We start from the raw sequence: 17,758 nt of genomic DNA on the forward strand, positions 1-17,758 counted from the left end.
TTCCCTATAACTAGTTCTATGTCACAAATTAAAGCAAATCTGCTATCAAAATCAATACCCCTGATGAAGCAAGGCGAAACACGTGTGTATGTGTCCTTTGTCCTCTGTTATTACTCTGGGTAATGTGCCATACTTGTTTGTAAGAAAATACTTTGACTAGTTCTGAGGACTAGACTTTCTGTACCTCTATACAAGCTTATTGTGATCTATTTGTTATGTATATTTAGTGATTTGACCATTGGTGGGCCTTTTTTGTGTATGTTGTCTTTTTAAATAAAGTGTTATTTTATGCTGTCTACATTTTGGTTTTTGTCTCTTCTTTTTTTGTAGTGTTATTTGATTTTGGAAACAACCCATTTGATTTGGGGGGGTACATTGTGTCTGTGCCCCCTATTACTTGTATTGGTGGTCAAAACTAGTTCTCTGCCACAAATTAAAGCAAATCTGCCATCAAAATCAAACATGATAAAGTAGAGACGCTTACTTATAGATACAGGCACCATGACTGTGGTAATCTTCTTATATTTGTTAGCCAAGGCCTCCTTCCTTCTTATATCAACTTTTAAAATTATGCTTATTCGCCTAAAATGCTGCAGCATCAAAGGCAGTTACACTGTCTCCCCTCCCCCTGTTTGGCACTTCCCCCTCCCCGCTGCCTGCTGTAATCTCACTGTAGCAGAGGAAGTTTCAGCACACAGCGGGAGGGGGAATTTTTATGGTAGATTTGCCTTAAAGGGGTATTCCCATAAAGACAAGTTTCTTATATGTACTCAGGATAACAAAATAACACATGACCGGGGCAGGGCTGAGCTGAGGGTGGGGGGGGGTGGGGGTGCGAGGGGAGAGGGTACAATTATAAACAAACATGCCTTCCTATCATATGTTAACTAAATGAAACACGACAATGTTCTGTTGGAAAAGTGCTGGTCACAGCTTTATTCAAATCTTGTAACAATCTGTAAAACATAAACTTTATTAAAACATAATAATAAAATGACATTATATTCAACAAACATATCAATATATTAAATTAAGTGGTCGAGTACTTGACAACAAATCTGGATCATTTTAAAATTAATAAGTAACACCTAAGTCCGGCACCATTACCAACCAAACATAATTGTAAATACCGCTCCAAATCACGCTCAGCGTGCAAAAACCACAACTACCATATCCACAAGCCGCAAACCTCCTGGCGAGTGGCGAGAGCAGAATGTGGCTACCAACCAAACATATAACCAAACCAACTGCTGAGGTACACCCCCTCAAGCAGTCTATGAAGAACTTTAATAGTAAAGCCGGACATAACCAAAATCATCACCACCAATTTACCTTCTTACCGTATAACTGTTGCCAAGTACCCGCCACCTTTACAAGAAGCATCCTAATCTCCCTAGCACCGCCCTATACAAAAGGATCTGAAACTAATTGTATCCCTCCTCCCCAGATAACGCACAATGCGACCCTGATACATAACATATAATGGGGAGGGTGGGTGGGACAATTTTTGCTCGGCCACCAAAGATGGCTGGCCCTTCCTGCCGACCCTTAAAAACCCCCTCACTCCACCCCCCCCACAATAAACCCACCTATCACTGTCAACCTATACTCCACCCCCCAAAACTACCGCCTCCCCCCATCACATCCCCCCCCCCCCCCCTCCCAGCCCGCCCCGTCATGGCCGCGCTCCGCCTACCTGCGGATGGCTCCAAGCTAACATGACCGGGGCAGGGCTGAGCTGAGGGTGGGGGGGGGTGGGGGTGCGAGGGGAGAGGGTACAATTATAAACAAACATGCCTTCCTATCATATGTTAACTAAATGAAACACGACAATGTTCTGTTGGAAAAGTGCTGGTCACAGCTTTATTCAAATCTTGTAACAATCTGTAAAACATAAACTTTATTAAAACATAATAATAAAATGACATTATATTCAACAAACATATCAATATATTAAATTAAGTGGTCGAGTACTTGACAACAAATCTGGATCATTTTAAAATTAATAAGTAACACCTAAGTCCGGCACCATTACCAACCAAACATAATTGTAAATACCGCTCCAAATCACGCTCAGCGTGCAAAAACCACAACTACCATATCCACAAGCCGCAAACCTCCTGGCGAGTGGCGAGAGCAGAATGTGGCTACCAACCAAACATATAACCAAACCAACTGCTGAGGTACACCCCCTCAAGCAGTCTATGAAGAACTTTAATAGTAAAGCCGGACATAACCAAAATCATCACCACCAATTTACCTTCTTACCGTATAACTGTTGCCAAGTACCCGCCACCGCATGACGACTTGACCCCTCAAGGCGCCATGCCCCGCCACACCCGATAACCAAAATTCGCCACCTCAGACAGTCCATAGTTAAAAACATCCAGACCCAGGTCAGTCAGATGCACGCCATCCTTACCCGTATAGTTGCGATCAGCCTCCAACAGTCCATGCCTAACCACTAGGCCTCCATTCAACCGCACAAACTTACCCATACATTTGTTAATCTTTATGCGGGCCCGATTCAACGCTGCCACCGATACAGCATTCCTCCATCGCTCCCTCCTCACCATTTCTGACCATACGAGCAATACATCCGGGTATTCCGCCAACAACCACAACACATCTCTCTTCATGTCTTTCACCAAATTTCTCATAGGAAAAGAGCCCAAGTCATTCCCACCTGCATGTATAATCAACACATTCGGCTGACCCCATCTCTCAAAACCACTCCGCAAGCGAGAACGCACAGCTCCCCACTGAAGGCCCCTGTAACCCAGCCAACGTACACTTACCAATTCCTCAGGCAGCCCTAATGACCTACCACCCAGGCGCAGTTGCGCTCTCTTTTCTGCCCAATAAATGAAAGAGTGCCCGAAAATCCAGATGACACCTTTCTTAACACCTATTAAACAAAATAAAACCATCACCATTAAATTCAAACCCCCCCCCCCACACTCAACTAACACTTCACCGCTCCAACCTATGCATGCGCACGTAAGAACGAAAGCGCCGAGACTCCCATCGCCCAATCCGCTTGATATCCTCTTCAGGCAACCCCCACCTAGCCGCTTCCGTTGCAGCTCCAATGCGGAAAGAATGAGAGCAGTACTCCTTCCCATCCAATCCTAATTTCCCCAAGCACTTCCTAAAAACCGCAATAAACTGGAAGATGGACAACGCTGTTCCATCCGCATGCACCAGCAAAGACGTCCCCTCTACCCGCCTAGACATGAACCCTTCAAAACATGACACCGGACAACAACTAAAACCCCGCACCGGGCCTAAACGCACCACAAAACCACGTCCTGACTTGTCAGTCTTGGATCCCAACAAAACGATAGAAATCACACCATCAACACATTGCACCTGATCTGTTTGGATACCACCTGCCCGGTGACGACTCCTGCTGACCAACTCCCCAATCCGGAACGCCCCAAAAAACGCCCAAGAATACGCCAAAGCAAATAACCAGTATTCATACTCAGATACACAAATCCCCTGGAGCTGCACCAGTATCTCCTGCAACAATCTGAACGACACTGGACGTCTCCCATCCTCCTGTGCCCGGCCTTTCACAAAGCCCCTCACCGCCTGCCGCACAACAAAATTCTGCGTGGCATCACCACCCCCTATCAACTTAAACAAAAATGAAAGTGCAGCCAATGCTCGCTGCACCCTTGAACCAGAACCCTGCATGTCAAACAACCTGCTCAAATAACAAAAGAGGATTGAAATCCGGCCCGCCGATAAACCCGCTGCCCGCCATTCATCCTCCAATACGAACCACTCACGCCATACCTTCCGATATGCCCCCCAAGTCCCCGGGGCTACCGACTTCTGAATCCAAGACAAAAATCTCACCGCACCATCTCCCACAACCGATCCGGACATTGCTTCGGTTCGACCTCCGCTCGAGGCATCAGTTCCCGGAATCTGTCCAACTGTAATCGAGACAGAGCATCCGCCACCTCATTATCCACACCGGGGACATGAACTGCACGAAACATGACATTCAAACGGAGACATAGCAAAACCAGGTGCCTCAAGAACACAATCACCGGAGGTGAGGACGACGTCTGTCTGTTAATCACCTCAACCACTGACATATTGTCACAATGGAAGACCACACAACGATCCGCCAATCTATCCCCCCACAATTCCATGGCAACCACGATGGGGAATAATTCTAACAGACAAAGATTTACCGTCAAACCGTGCTCCCGCCACCAAACCGGCCATTCGCCTACACTCCACTCACCCTGGAAATAGGCTCCATATCCTACCGACCCAGCCGCATCAGTGAACAAATGCAGCTCCTTATTGGAGACCTGATCCGCCATCCACAAAGTCTTCCCATTATATGTCACCAGAAACTCGTCCCACACCTTCAAATCATCCTTGTGTTCCTTTCTTAACCGAATGAAATGCTCCGGCCTCCTAACACCGGCTGTAGCCTGGGCCAGGCGTCTGCAAAAAACCCGCCCCATCGGCATAATTCTGCAGGCGAAATTCAGTCTCCCTAACAATGACTGCAACTGCCTCAATGACAACTTCGACTTCACCAACGCCTCCTGTACACCCAATCTCAACTCCTCCAACTTGTCCCAAGGCAACCGGCACTCCATTGCCAATGAATCAATCTCAATTCCCAAGAAACAGAGTGTCGTAGTCGGCCCTTCAGTCTTCTCAACTGCTAACGGCACCCCAAACTCAGCAAACAACTCCGACAACGTGGACAACAACACCTGGCATTTGAAGCTCCCTGCTGGTCCCACACACAGAAAGTCATCCAAATAGTGTATGACTCCCTTACCTCCAGCCCGCTCCCTAACTGCCCATTCCAGAAAACAACTAAATGCTTCAAAATAAGCACATGAGATCGAGCAGCCCATTGGCAGGCACCTATCCACAAAGAATTCCCCTTCAAAACAACACCCCAGCAAATGCATTGACTTGGGGTGCACAGGTAACAAACGGAACGCCGCTTCAACGTCCGCCTTGGCCATCAAGGCCCCCCGCCCCGCGGCCCTCACTAAACCCACTGCTGTGTCAAAGGAAGTATAGGAAACGGAAGTCAAAGACGAATCGATGTCATCATTAACCGACCCACCTTTTGGGTATGATAAATGATGAATCAACCTATACTTCCCCTTCTCCTTCTTCGGCACCACCCCTAAGGGAGAAACCCGCAAATCCTCCACCGGGGGACTATCAAATGGACCCAGCATGCGCCCCAAACTCACCTCTTTCTTCAACTTCTCCCTAACCACCCCAGGGCAGTCCACAGCTGACTTCAAATTCTTTGCAAACATCCCCGGGGCCCTGTCCCTAAATGGAATCTGAAACCCCTCCCGAAAGCCTTCTATCAACAACACTGCCTTCTCCCTATTTGGGTACCTCTCGAGCCATGGCATCATGGCGTCTAACCTCACCGGAGTCACTCCCTTTCTGAGAACTGTCCCCGGAACGCTGCCCCGGTCCCTTCCGTTTAAAACATCTGGACAAGGGGTGGTTGAACCCGCCACAACCGGAACACTCGTGCTTGTACGTACAAGATGTTCCCCAGGAACAACCCCCTTCATTGAACTTCCAACACACCCCCTTCTTGGTTCCGCCCGACGAACCCCCTGACTTAGTGCCGTCGGGCCCTGGCTGAAAAGGCGTACCTGCCACTGCTACCCCTCCAAAAGAACCTCCCTTTACCGCAGGCTTCGGCGCTGTCATTATCTGCAGCCAAAGCGACATGTCTCTGTGGTCCCATTGCAGTGACGGCTGTATAGACATCCTCTGGCGAAATTGTTCATCATATTTCAGCCAAGCCGTCCCCCCATACGTCTTATACGCCTCCCAGATAGTTTCTTGATGACAGAACAAACCCGAACAACACTCCGGGTGCTTCTCCCCCAGCACACTCCCCAATATGGAGAAAGCATGCAACCAATTCCCAAAATTTCGCGGTATCAGCCTGTACCGGCGCCGCTCCTCCTCCTCCTCCTTTCTATGTTCTTTCCCTTTCTCCCAGCGTTCTATGCTGAAACGCTCTAAAGGTAGCAACGTAAATATATCCAAGTTCTCCCTCCTCCAAATCTTTTCTTTAACTTCGGCTTTTAAATGCCCCCCCAGCGGCCCATTAAAACAGATGTATAAGTTACCCTTTGCCGCATCAGATACAGGTAATGACTTAGCCACTGCAACTGTCGTATCAGTCTGTAAGGCGACCGACTTTTCTGCCGTAGCCGGCTTTTCTGCTGCTACTACGGCTTCTCCCCCAGCTGCCTCCAACTGTACTGCCCCAACGCTCGCTCCTCCCGACCCCGTTGAGGCCGCCCCTTGGCCACCCAGCTGCGACCCCCCTGACTTCTCAAACTCAGCCATTAACCTCTGCAAACCCTGCATAAATTGGTTAAGTGGGGTCTCTCCTCCCCCCACCCCACCACCTACTGTGTTAACGGGACCTCCCGTGGATGTATGTGCTGCTTGTGTAGCTGCTGACCCACCTGTCATCGCCGCTCCGCCACCACCTGGAGCCGCCAAAGGGGGGGTGTGGGCTCCTGCCCCTGCCCCGGACGCACCTCCGGATCCTACCGGCACCCCGCTCGACACCGGTGCCGCCTCACTTGCTGTCGGAGCTCCGGATCCTGCCGCAGGTCCCTGAACCAGACCGTCTCCTGCCGCTGCCAGTCCAAGCGCGCGACGCACGTTGTCCAGCATCATGGCCTCGGCGCTGCGCTGCCCCTGCAAAGGAAAAAACACCGAAGACACTCCGCGTACACAACTCGGGTCTCCCCCTGGTGCCCCACCTGAACCCTCTCCACTGTCTGCGGTCAGTGGATACGACTGCGCATTACCTGCGGCCCTAACTCCATCACCACTATACCCTACTCCCCACCCCACTTCCTGCACAGCCCTGGACCCAGGGGTCCCCTGCCCCTGGTCCGCCATCCATACTCCTTGCGGCCCTGACCAGGCCTCTGACCTAGCCGCTCGCTGTGCAGCGTCCCTGGCAGAGGGGGCCGGCCTCCACCCCCCCACCGCTCTGCGCTCATCTCCGCTCTCAGCCGCCCTGCGTGACCTGGCCGAGAGCACCTCACATTCGCCCACCTGGCTGCCTGGACTACTGGGGGCCGATCCCTCCCCAGACTCCGCTTCCCCTTCGACAATCCCCCCGCCACTCCCGATGCTTCTGCGACTCACCGCCCGCCTGGTGCCGCCATCCTCCTCACTCCTCACCGATCTTCTGCTGCTGCTGCTCCGCTGTGGCCAATCGTCCTCCTCATCCACTTCCCGCCTGCCGTTGCTCCGCCTCCGATCCGCGCCGGCCGCCATTTTCTTCCTGCCACGTGTCGCCGCCATCTTGGCTCCCGCCGCTCCAGGCCCGCGTCCCGCCGAGGAACTTCCACTCCGTGCGCTACCTGCTGGGACCCTCCGATCTTCAGGCGCAGACGCGCCCCGGCTTCTCCTCTTGGCTCCGCTTGCCTGGTTTCCCGGCGTCGATGCTCCACTCCTCTTGCCGCCCGCTCGCACTGCCGGTGACCTCGCCGTGCCGCCGACTAATGGCATGCGACCACCGCTCCTCGATCCTCTGCTTGGGGAAGGCTCGGGACTCAGCCTCTCCGGTGGCCGCGATCTCGATGCCCGTACTGGCCGCGGGCTAGGACCTGCCGCGGCGGCACCCACTGAAAAAGCCGCCAGCTGCTCCTGCATCCAACCTGGACCCCGTGCCTCCGCCTGCGCCCGAACCTGCGCCAGAAAGGCCTCCATCATTCCTGTGAGTGCTCAGCCTCCTTAACTCCCGCTCTTAACTACCCCTCCGCACACAATTTTTGCTCGGCCACCAAAGATGGCTGGCCCTTCCTGCCGACCCTTAAAAACCCCCTCACTCCACCCCCCCCACAATAAACCCACCTATCACTGTCAACCTATACTCCACCCCCCAAAACTACCGCCTCCCCCCATCACATCCCCCCCCCCCCCCTCCCAGCCCGCCCCGTCATGGCCGCGCTCCGCCTACCTGCGGATGGCTCCAAGCTAACATTCTCTAATTAATTATTAACGTTCGTTATTCGTTATTAACAAATATACAGCATTTCACAGATATTTGTCGAACCTGTCTCTATCAGTCCTGGTGTACACAATTTCAGTTCCCCCTAGACACGACCCTGTAACTTCTGACTTAGGGTCGGGCCGCCATCTTGGATTCCTGTGTGAGGCCATGCTTGCTGAGTTTCTGTCTCTTTTTGCTCTGAGCCTGTAATCACACCCCCTGCACGGAGCTCAGAGACACTCACTGATTCAGTTCCTGCCAGCACCACATTGTGAGGAAATAGAAGCTGCAAACTACAAGCAGATAGGTGATCTGGGGAAAGGAGGAGGTAGGCGCATATCTGTGAGACCAGAGTCGTAGCAGAGCTGACAGTGTAAAAGTCTGTCAGACTCTGTCTGTCAGCCTATGTGTAATAGACATCATTCATCTCAGCTCTCGTCTGCCTCATCTCTCTTTCTATCTGTCAGTGTGTTAGTACAATGTTAGAATCAGATTAAAGTGCATATACACCTGTACCCTGATAATCTAACCACATTGTCACCCCACAGACCTAGATGGATAATAATCTGTCTGCTTAGAAAGTCCCCATCCACACTCTGGTATTTTGCACTGAGCAGCCTAGGGAGTGATAGGAGCTAAAACAATAACATTGAGTAACATTGTAAAGTAAGGGGTTTAAATGATCTTTATTGTGTTAATTTCACTGGGGGATTGAGATGTGAGAATTTTCTTTCGTGGGAAACCCCCTTTAAACCTCAACGTTTCATAATTAATCATCTTGGGCTGATCATCAGACACTTTTCTTTGGTGTAGTTTGTTTCTATTGTATATGATGTGAAGATGTTTTCATCCATGGGATTTTGGTTCTGTCATGATCCTGACATAGAGAATGACATACCTTGGATTGGACTTTTGTAATTATAACTATTCATTCATTGCATTAAATCCATAGAAAAAACTTCAGTATAACTTCAATTGACATGACCTTTTTTATTTTTTTTTTATATGAAGCGGCAGAAAGTACAACCTCACCACTTACTGCTGCTCTCAGGAATAGCAACTTAATGTTCAATGGGAAGATTCTGGAACCTTATGTAAAATAGATTTTATTTATTACTACTTTCCACTCTCTCCGAAGTCGGCTGCTGTGCTCTACGTGCCATGGCTGCTGCTTTTATTTTCCTAGTTTCTCCCTAACTAAAAGCCGAACAAATCCTCAGCTTCAAACTTTACAGTCAAGCACAGAGACATTCTGGCTTACTGGCGCCACCTAGTGTGCAGTGCGGCAGGCATGAACACTACAATGCCCTAAAAACCTTTAAAATATACAACTTTAAACAAGCAAAGTTTAATTATTAATTGAAATTAACTTTTTTAGCTTTCATGGCCAAGATTTCCTAAAAATATTAGGAAAACATTGATTAAGGTTGACTTGTTTCTTATGTTTGTCGCTCATTCACTGAGGTAATGGATTTGCCTTTAGTTATATATAAAGATATGATACAATATGTAAATGTCAGTAAGGAGAGCCAATTAATGATCTCAATACTATATATCTATATTTTAGGGCTGTTCAAAAATATAATAGAAAAACATATGTGAGGAATGCAAATTTATCCGCCAGGCCCATAAAGAATAAAATCGCTGGCGCTGTTGAACCTGCGTCTACATCACATGGTGGACTGGTGATCTTGTCAGCTTGTAGGATAGTGACCGCTATGAGGGCAGTGCTGGGAGTTTTACTGTGAGAAGTCCATCTACAGCGCAAAAAAAAGTGGCCCCACTTTCGTTAGCACTTTAACAAATTACTTACAACTTGAATATTAAATAATTGTTCACTAAGATTATCAGTTAAGACATTTCCTCCTAAATATTTATAGCTCCAGATAGAAGTGGTAGGATAGCCTGCACTTATTAGTTGAAGGAGGAGGCTGTGTTAGTGCCGAGAGTTAACTCATATTCTAGGGGTTTTTTTGGCCACAATATAAAAAATATCTTCTTCAGGTACAATATATGTGTAATAGGCACTTTTTTTTAATTACAGTGTGTACATAGACTATTAGATTTATTCAATGGGTTCTACATAACTTATTCAGAAGGCATAACATATTATCGATATATGGGTGGGGAAGGGCACTGCATGGTCAGTTGTGTTGTTTTGGAGAATATATTATTTAGGAGCACCTTGTTATTATCCAGTGGATAGTATACTATAAGTGACCGTGGTATTTTTAGTTGCGCAGTGTGGAGATGTGATACAAGAAATGTATCATACAGCTCTGTAGCCAAAGGAGCACACTTATCAGCTGTAAGTTTCTAGATGGCACTTCTAATTGTGTTCAGTAGTCACTGAACAACTTTGTGTACAACAATACGTACTCGCTATGGTGCACATTGGTAAACTGTAGCATGTGCTGGGATGTGTTTGTCATAAATGCCACAATGTTTTTGAGTGATTTAAAAACATTACTTACCTATGTGTTCTCATGCTAGTATGATGGTAACTTATACTTTGCTCATCACACCATGTTGGTCCTTTAATGACAATTTGAGGATGAAAAACATTTTGTGGCCATCCTCAGTTCTCTTTGCTTTGTTCTGTAAATGTCCTTATGCAACTTAATAGGTTTTCTACAATGTTTTTGAGTGATATAAAACATTACTTACCTATGTGTTCTCATGCTAGTATGATGGTAACAACCAGCAGCTCCCTTTGTGGCTCTGCAAGGACTAATACACCATCTTCGGGCATGTTATTTCTGGCCCAATCACTAGACTCATAGATTACCTTCACATTAGTAGAATGTCACTGATTGACCTCAAAGAGTTGGGATAGGAGCAGGACTCCAATAAAGCATTCCAGAGATGCTTTAAAATTACAATGCAAATTAAGCCAACTAACAAGTTGTATATCCTTAGATGAGATAGTCTCACCATGTACCAGATTTGTCAGTATGCTGCATTCAATGCTGTGATAGAACTGGTGCACTTTACGAGTGTCTATTTTTAATCAATATTTGAAAAGAAAAAATAAAAGAGAATAATAGAATATGTAAAGAATAAAAATGAATTACAGTAGATTTGAGGATGTCAAAAGGAAGCAACGTCACCAGTGTTCCCTACTTCCTGGTCCTTCTCAACAGACAGGAAATGACGTCTCAGCCAATCACTGGCCACATCGAGATGCCAACTAATGGAAGCTGTATTATTTTTGAAGTGCCTGAAACATGATATAGGAGCACTTGTCACTTTCTTAACCTACCAAATCTGTAAGACCATATACAATGTATTTTTAGGCATAAGAATAAACACAATAAAAATATATATATGGGAAAATATTAGGTCCGGTATCGAGTCTGGACTTAAAATTCCAGACAAAAATAAAAGTATTTAGTGAAAACTATATTTAAAAGGGGGATATATTGGATTACAAGGGAAACATAGAGTGACCTTTCAAATGTATTGATTTTTGCTTACAATTTTTTCAGCAGTTTTTTTGTTTTTTAGTTATTCAGCTGAGAAATATTTTCATGAAGCACACATATACTGGTTACTGTTGACTAAAAGTACACTTTAAAATTTTACCTGAGCTCTCAAAATAATCCCCACTACTGGAATTTCTGCCTTTAATAAACAGAACAAAAAGAAATATAAAGAATTACATTCATTCCAATTTGTCAGGGAGGATTCTTAAGCCCCATCACGGTCTGATTGTTGAGCCTCATAGGTCAGTCGAAGGGCTGGCAACTTGTCGAGTGGTTTTGGTAATGCGGGGCTTCTTAACTTCCATTAACTCAATTCTTTTCAAGGCTGCATGTTTCAAAATATAACATTCATTGTTTTCATCCTTTCTAATTCTGATTCCATTAGTAACCTTTTGTCAACCTTTTTACAGTTTTTGTATCTATAACCACTTGTTAGCTTTTTTTTTTCTTTTTCCTTGACTTGATTTAATTTTTTCAAAAATATACAAATAATTATTATTCTGATTATAAAATATAAAGATATACTTCACAGACTATATTACAATTTAACATGATGAGCTAATTAGTATATTTCTAATGTTCTAACACTGTTGTACATTTGGTGGAAAGTGGAAACTGCCCCATGCATACTGGCACCGTTGTGCCAGTATTCCTTGTGTTAAATTATGCACAAGGACCTGTCAGTCCTGCCACCGGTCTGCGCCAGCTACTTTAAATCTGACACTTAGACTGTCTAACTTTACACCTTCTATTCATTCACATAGTTTACGTAAGAAGAAGGCACAAAAATATTTATACTTTGGAAAAATGTTTGTTGTAAATTAGGCCACACCCCTTCCATGATAAGCCAATCCTGGACCAACTTAAAGGCATTTTCTATCCATTAATTATTTCTGTAGAGCTTGAGCTTTCAACCTATAACCCTTTTTAACATAAAATGCTAACAATCCTGCTATCTGTGGCAGCTATTGCCTAATTACATACTATGTTGAAAATTTGGCACGGCTGCAAAGGAGCATTGTATGTATATATTCCAAAACCAACTGAACTTGCAGTAGGATCCAGCACTCCAGTTTCATCTTTAATGAAAAACTAAGTTATAAATATCATCAAAGATAAGATTTACATGCACAAAAAACAAAAAATACAAGACATAGGAGGAGGGGGGGAGCAGGTGACACTTTTTGAACTCTTAAAAATGTCTCAGTCCTTACTCATTCCTACAGTATACGAGATTCAGCTTAATAAAGGATTTATGTTTAAAGGGAATTCATCACTCGATTTACCTGAACTAATGGATATGTTATGTAGGGCTATGCCCATGCATGCTACCATTAATAATGCATACCATTATTTTTATTGCACAGCTGCTCCTGCCATGCCTGAAATTCACTTTAGAAATATATGCAAATTGGGCTGAAGTGCTTTTGCAGAGCACCTCAGGGCTCTGGCTGGACCTTGGAGTGACATAGCAGGGGGAGAAAGGATTAAAGAGAACCTGTCACCAGGGACCACATTTTCACTAAACACCTGTTGTAGAAGCCCATCACACCTGCAATGCAAATATGTGTTTCTGCCTTCTCTTAGCATTTGCATTACAATATAATTGTGTGTTATAACATACCTTGCACCCTGACAGAATCCTCTGTATAGTCTTAGGGGGTGGGCTTTGGTTTGGATGCATTTAAAAAAAACAACATGTGACTTGTCTCTGCTGCAAACTCCTCAGCTCTCAAACTATATCTTTGTGCTTCTGTGCAGCTCCTCCCTCCCCCACTGATGTCATCGCACCAAGCTGTGAGCTCTGTGAGTACGTAGGAAGGAGGAGCTGTACAGGAGCACAAAGGTCGTGGACAATCACATGTTGTATTTTGAAATGCATCCAAACCAAACCAAGTCCAACTCCTGTGACTTAACAGAGGATTCTGTCAGGGTGCAAGGTATAACACACAATTATATTGTAATGCAAATGCTTAGAAAAGGCAGAAAGGCGATTTGCAATGCAGGTGTAATGAGCTTCTGTAACTTGTCTTTCTTTTTTTTTTTTTTGGGGGGGGGGGGTTAAAATTTTTATTTAAAGAAAAACGAAAAGTCTTACATACAGTTGTATATAAAGAACAGATTACATGTTTGTCCTTAAGCATTGGCACTACTATCAGTAGAATTTGTTTGTGTTAGTTGGTTAAAACATGTCTATCAATGCTTCTATTGTTGTTATTACTCGGACTAGATCAAGACCGGTCATTACTTCATGAGTCCAGAGAGGTCCGTGGTGACAGATTCTCTTTAGAGAAGGAGCTATGTTGTGCAGTGTATCAAGGGGTGTTGTTAGGCACTCTACTAACACACTTCAGTCTAATTTGCTTATTTCTAAGGTTAACATTTGGCAAGTTGTACAAAAATATAGCCATGGTTGGTCCTACGTATAGAAGCTCGGGTAGGTAAATCATGGTGACACATTACCTTGAAATAACAACAGGATTCTGATAATTGGATTTATATTCCAGGTTTGTAATTGCTCAAGTGCAATAACAGTATCCTCACACTGCTGTGCTCTTAGCTCTATCAGTGGCTCCACAGCTCCTCCTCTCTGCTCTAGTAATAGCGGTATTAGACTTCTAAGGGCTCATTTTCATAAATTTTCAAAAACCTTTTTATTAAAAAAAAAACAGGGCATAAGAACCTAAAAGAAGAGCAGGTCCTGCGAGGAGGCACACACCAGTGTCAGTGTGCTTAGTTTACAATCCTTCATCCTGGTAGTAGATAACCTTTAAACAACATCCATTCACTGTAAGGAAATGATGACCATGCACTCTGGTATATTTCATTTTTTAGATTTTGCTATCTTTATTACAGCTCAGCACCCACAGAAGTCAGCAGTCTGGGCACTTTCTATAGGGACTGCATGTCAAAGCTGATAAAATTTTAAAAAAAGACAAAAAAGCTTGTAAAAGCCTGCATGCCTTTTACAGTTTACTTTGTGCTGCTAATTGACTTCCCATTAATAATGGTTTGTATCCCCACAGGCAGCGGAGGCAACAATAAAGAAGGTTTTTATTTATGTATTTTTGTAATTTTTTTTAAACCTACTCTTAAATGGACTTTTTATCATTTAAATGCATTTTTAATGAAGTAATTCAACAGCTGCTCTGGTTCTGCTTATGTGATTAGAAAAGAGAGAAAATAAAATCACGAGCTGTGGAAAACAATAGGTATTTGACAAACCAAATTACAACATAATTAGTCGTTTTTAGTTCTCTCAACATGACTAGCGGAGTTAAAATTCTGTATCTGCATAATGCTTTGCCACAAAAGGATTCCACATTTTCTGAGTAGGCAATCTGCAGATGGAGGGGAGGAAAACCGTAGGTCGCGCTACTGTGTTTTTTTTCGATAGCGTTGAGCGTGATGGTATCGCTACAAGGTGACTGAGGAAATAAACAGTACTGTCAGGATTATCTTTCCACAACCAACATAATAGTTTTTTATATTATAGTTTTACTTATTGTAGTTTTTATTTTTAAACTTGGGAAAGTAAAACACAAACATTGCTGACATATCGCATATCAAAAGCCATTCTAATATACACTCACCGGCCACTTTATTAGGTACACCATGCTAGTAACGGGTTGGACCCCCTTTTGCCTTCAAAACTGCCTCAATTCTTCGTGGCATAGATTCAACAAGGTGCTGGAAGCTCCTCAGAGATTTTGGTCCATATTGACATGATGGCATCACACAGTTGCCGCAGATTTGTCGGCTGCACATCCATGATGCGAATCTCCCGTTCCACCACATCCCAAAGATGCTCTATTGGATTGAGATCTGGTGACTGTGGAGGCCATTTGAGTACAGTGAACTCATTGTCATGTTCAAGAAACCAGTCTGAGATGATTCCAGCTTTATGACATGGCGCATTATCCTGCTGAAAGTAGCCATCAGATGTTGGGTACATTGTGGTCATAAAGGGATGGACATGGTCAGTAACAATACTCAGGTAGGCTGTGGCATTGCAACGATGCTCAATTGGTACCAAGGGGCCCAAAGAGTGCCAAGAAAATATTCCCCACACCATGACACCACCACCACCAGCCTGAACCGTTGATACAAAGCAGGATGGATCCATGCTTTCATGTTGTTGACGCCAAATTCTGACCCTACCATCCGAATGTCGCAGCAGAAATCGAGACTCATCAGACCAGGCAACGTTTTTCCAAACTTCTACTGTCCAATTTCGATGAGCTTGTGCAAATTGTAGCCTCAGTTTCCTGTTCTTAACTGAAAGGAGTGGCACCCGGTGTGGTCTTCTGCTGCTGTAGCCCATCTGCCTCAAAGTTCGACGTACTGTGCATTCCGAGATGCTCTTCTGCCTACCTTGGTTGTAACGGGTGGCGATTTGAGTCAATGTTGCCTTTCTATCAGCTCGAAGCATTCTGCCCATTCTCCTCTGACCTCTGGCATCAACAAGGCATTTCCGCCCACAGAACTGCCGCTCACTGGATGTTTTTTCTTTTTCGGACCATTCTCTGTAAACCCTAGAGATGGTTGTGCATGAAAATCCCAGTAGATCAGCAGTTTCTGAAATACTCAGACCAGCCCTTCTGGCACCAACAACCATGCCACGTTCAAAGGCCTCAAATCACCTTTCTTCCCCATACTGATGCTCAGTTTGAACTGCAGGAGATTGTCTTGACCATGTCTACATGCCTAAATGCACTGAGTTGCCGCCATGTGATTGGTTGATTAGAAATTAAGTGTTAACGAGCAGTTGGACAGGTGTACCTAATAAAGTGGCCGGTGAGTGTATCAAAGATAGGGTATACAGCTAAATAAGAATGTCAATCCAAGATATTACAGGAACAAAGAGAAATGGATAAGTTATATAAAAATCCTGCACAGCCAAATCACTTTACATTAGAATCTAGTCTCATGGATGGACACATATAGGTGAGGACACACTACATAATACAAGCCATAATAATAACAATCCCATTATATCACAGCATAAATATCCACAGTATGTAATAAAGGAACCAGAAGCATGTTGACACTAAGAATCATGATTGAGGGTCCCCTAGTGGAGACGAGGTGCCGGCAAATTGTCCCATATTTTAGAATATTTCTCTGGTTGACATCTATGTTTGTATAGCACTCACTCAAATGGGATGATAGAATTCACTAATTTCTTGCATTGGGAAGTTGTAGGTGGACGAGGATCCATCCAGCATATAGCAATTACCAAAAGACAAATTTTCGGGTTCAGTAAATCAGTTAATACACACATAACATCACTAATGCAGGACTGTAGCACAGGGCAGTCCCTATTTGTAGCTTTCTCAGGCTTTCCTCCTTCCCAATTAAAGAGGCTCTAATTCTTTGTTCCTGCTGCAGAAAAGTTGGGGAAGAGAGAGACAGTAGACTTTTGATAGGTAATCGTAACTTTCCTCCTTGCGGCCTATAAGATGGCATCTTGCTCCCTGTTACACTTCAGATAACCAGGAATGGACGTGCAGCTGTGGTGCAGATGGTGGTGGCCTGGCAGTACATGGTGCCCTCTCTCCTCTGCATAGGCTGATGTATAAGCCTCAGGGTAACCCAGAACCAGTTTTCAGGAAGCGCAATTGTGCAGGCATCGGGTTGAACAGGTCTTCAACCTGTAAAATACATGCTTCATTCTTTGTGAAACGCTCCTCCAGTAACCCAACATCCACACAGATTTCTTATATTTTAGTAGTTAAAGAGGTGGTTGACGCTTGAATGGCAATTGTGCAAAAGCAACTGTGCAGATACCTCTTTCAGTGTGAGTTCAGCAGCAGTTAGAGGTTCAGCACTATCTTGGTCTCCCTGGCAGGCAACTCCCGGAGTTTAGCAGTGGCTCCCAAGGCTTTGAAATAATTGCAATTGCTAGTGCACCGCCAGCAATTGTGAATTCCCCCTTCACACCATCTCCAAGCTAAGCTGAATGGTCACTGATTAATTGCACAATTCTATATACAAATATACGTTGCACAGCCAATGGTCATATTCATAAAGAGGCCGGAGCCTTTTTATGTATCCGGCAGTGCTGGAGGGATGGGGACTTTGTGATACGACAGTGGCGTAAGATAAATGTCCCCCTATGTTTGTATATGGTGGTAAGAAGATTTTGTTTGAAATTCCTTAAAGGGGTTTTCCCATGTAGTACAAGTTAGGCCCTATGCATAGGATAGGATGTGGGACCCCT

General features: G+C 45.0%; 1 protein-coding gene across 1 annotated transcript; it reads right to left on the reverse strand.

Moving 5' to 3' along the window:
• Positions 1 to 1,801: 1,801 nt before the first annotated feature.
• LOC140125694 (uncharacterized) lies at positions 1,802 to 7,832 on the reverse strand. Its single transcript, XM_072144555.1, has 2 exons — positions 6,504 to 7,832; positions 1,802 to 2,908 (listed from the first exon to the last, which is right to left on the reverse strand). Exons 1-2 carry the CDS (start codon positions 7,768 to 7,770, stop codon positions 2,316 to 2,318), a joined length of 1,860 nt encoding a protein of 619 aa, XP_072000656.1. The 5' UTR covers positions 7,771 to 7,832; the 3' UTR covers positions 1,802 to 2,315.
• Positions 7,833 to 17,758: the final 9,926 nt, after the last annotated feature.

This window comes from Engystomops pustulosus, chromosome 4 (genome assembly GCF_040894005.1).
Source record: "Engystomops pustulosus chromosome 4, aEngPut4.maternal, whole genome shotgun sequence".
In the NCBI taxonomy this organism is placed as follows: Eukaryota; Metazoa; Chordata; class Amphibia; order Anura; family Leptodactylidae; genus Engystomops; species Engystomops pustulosus.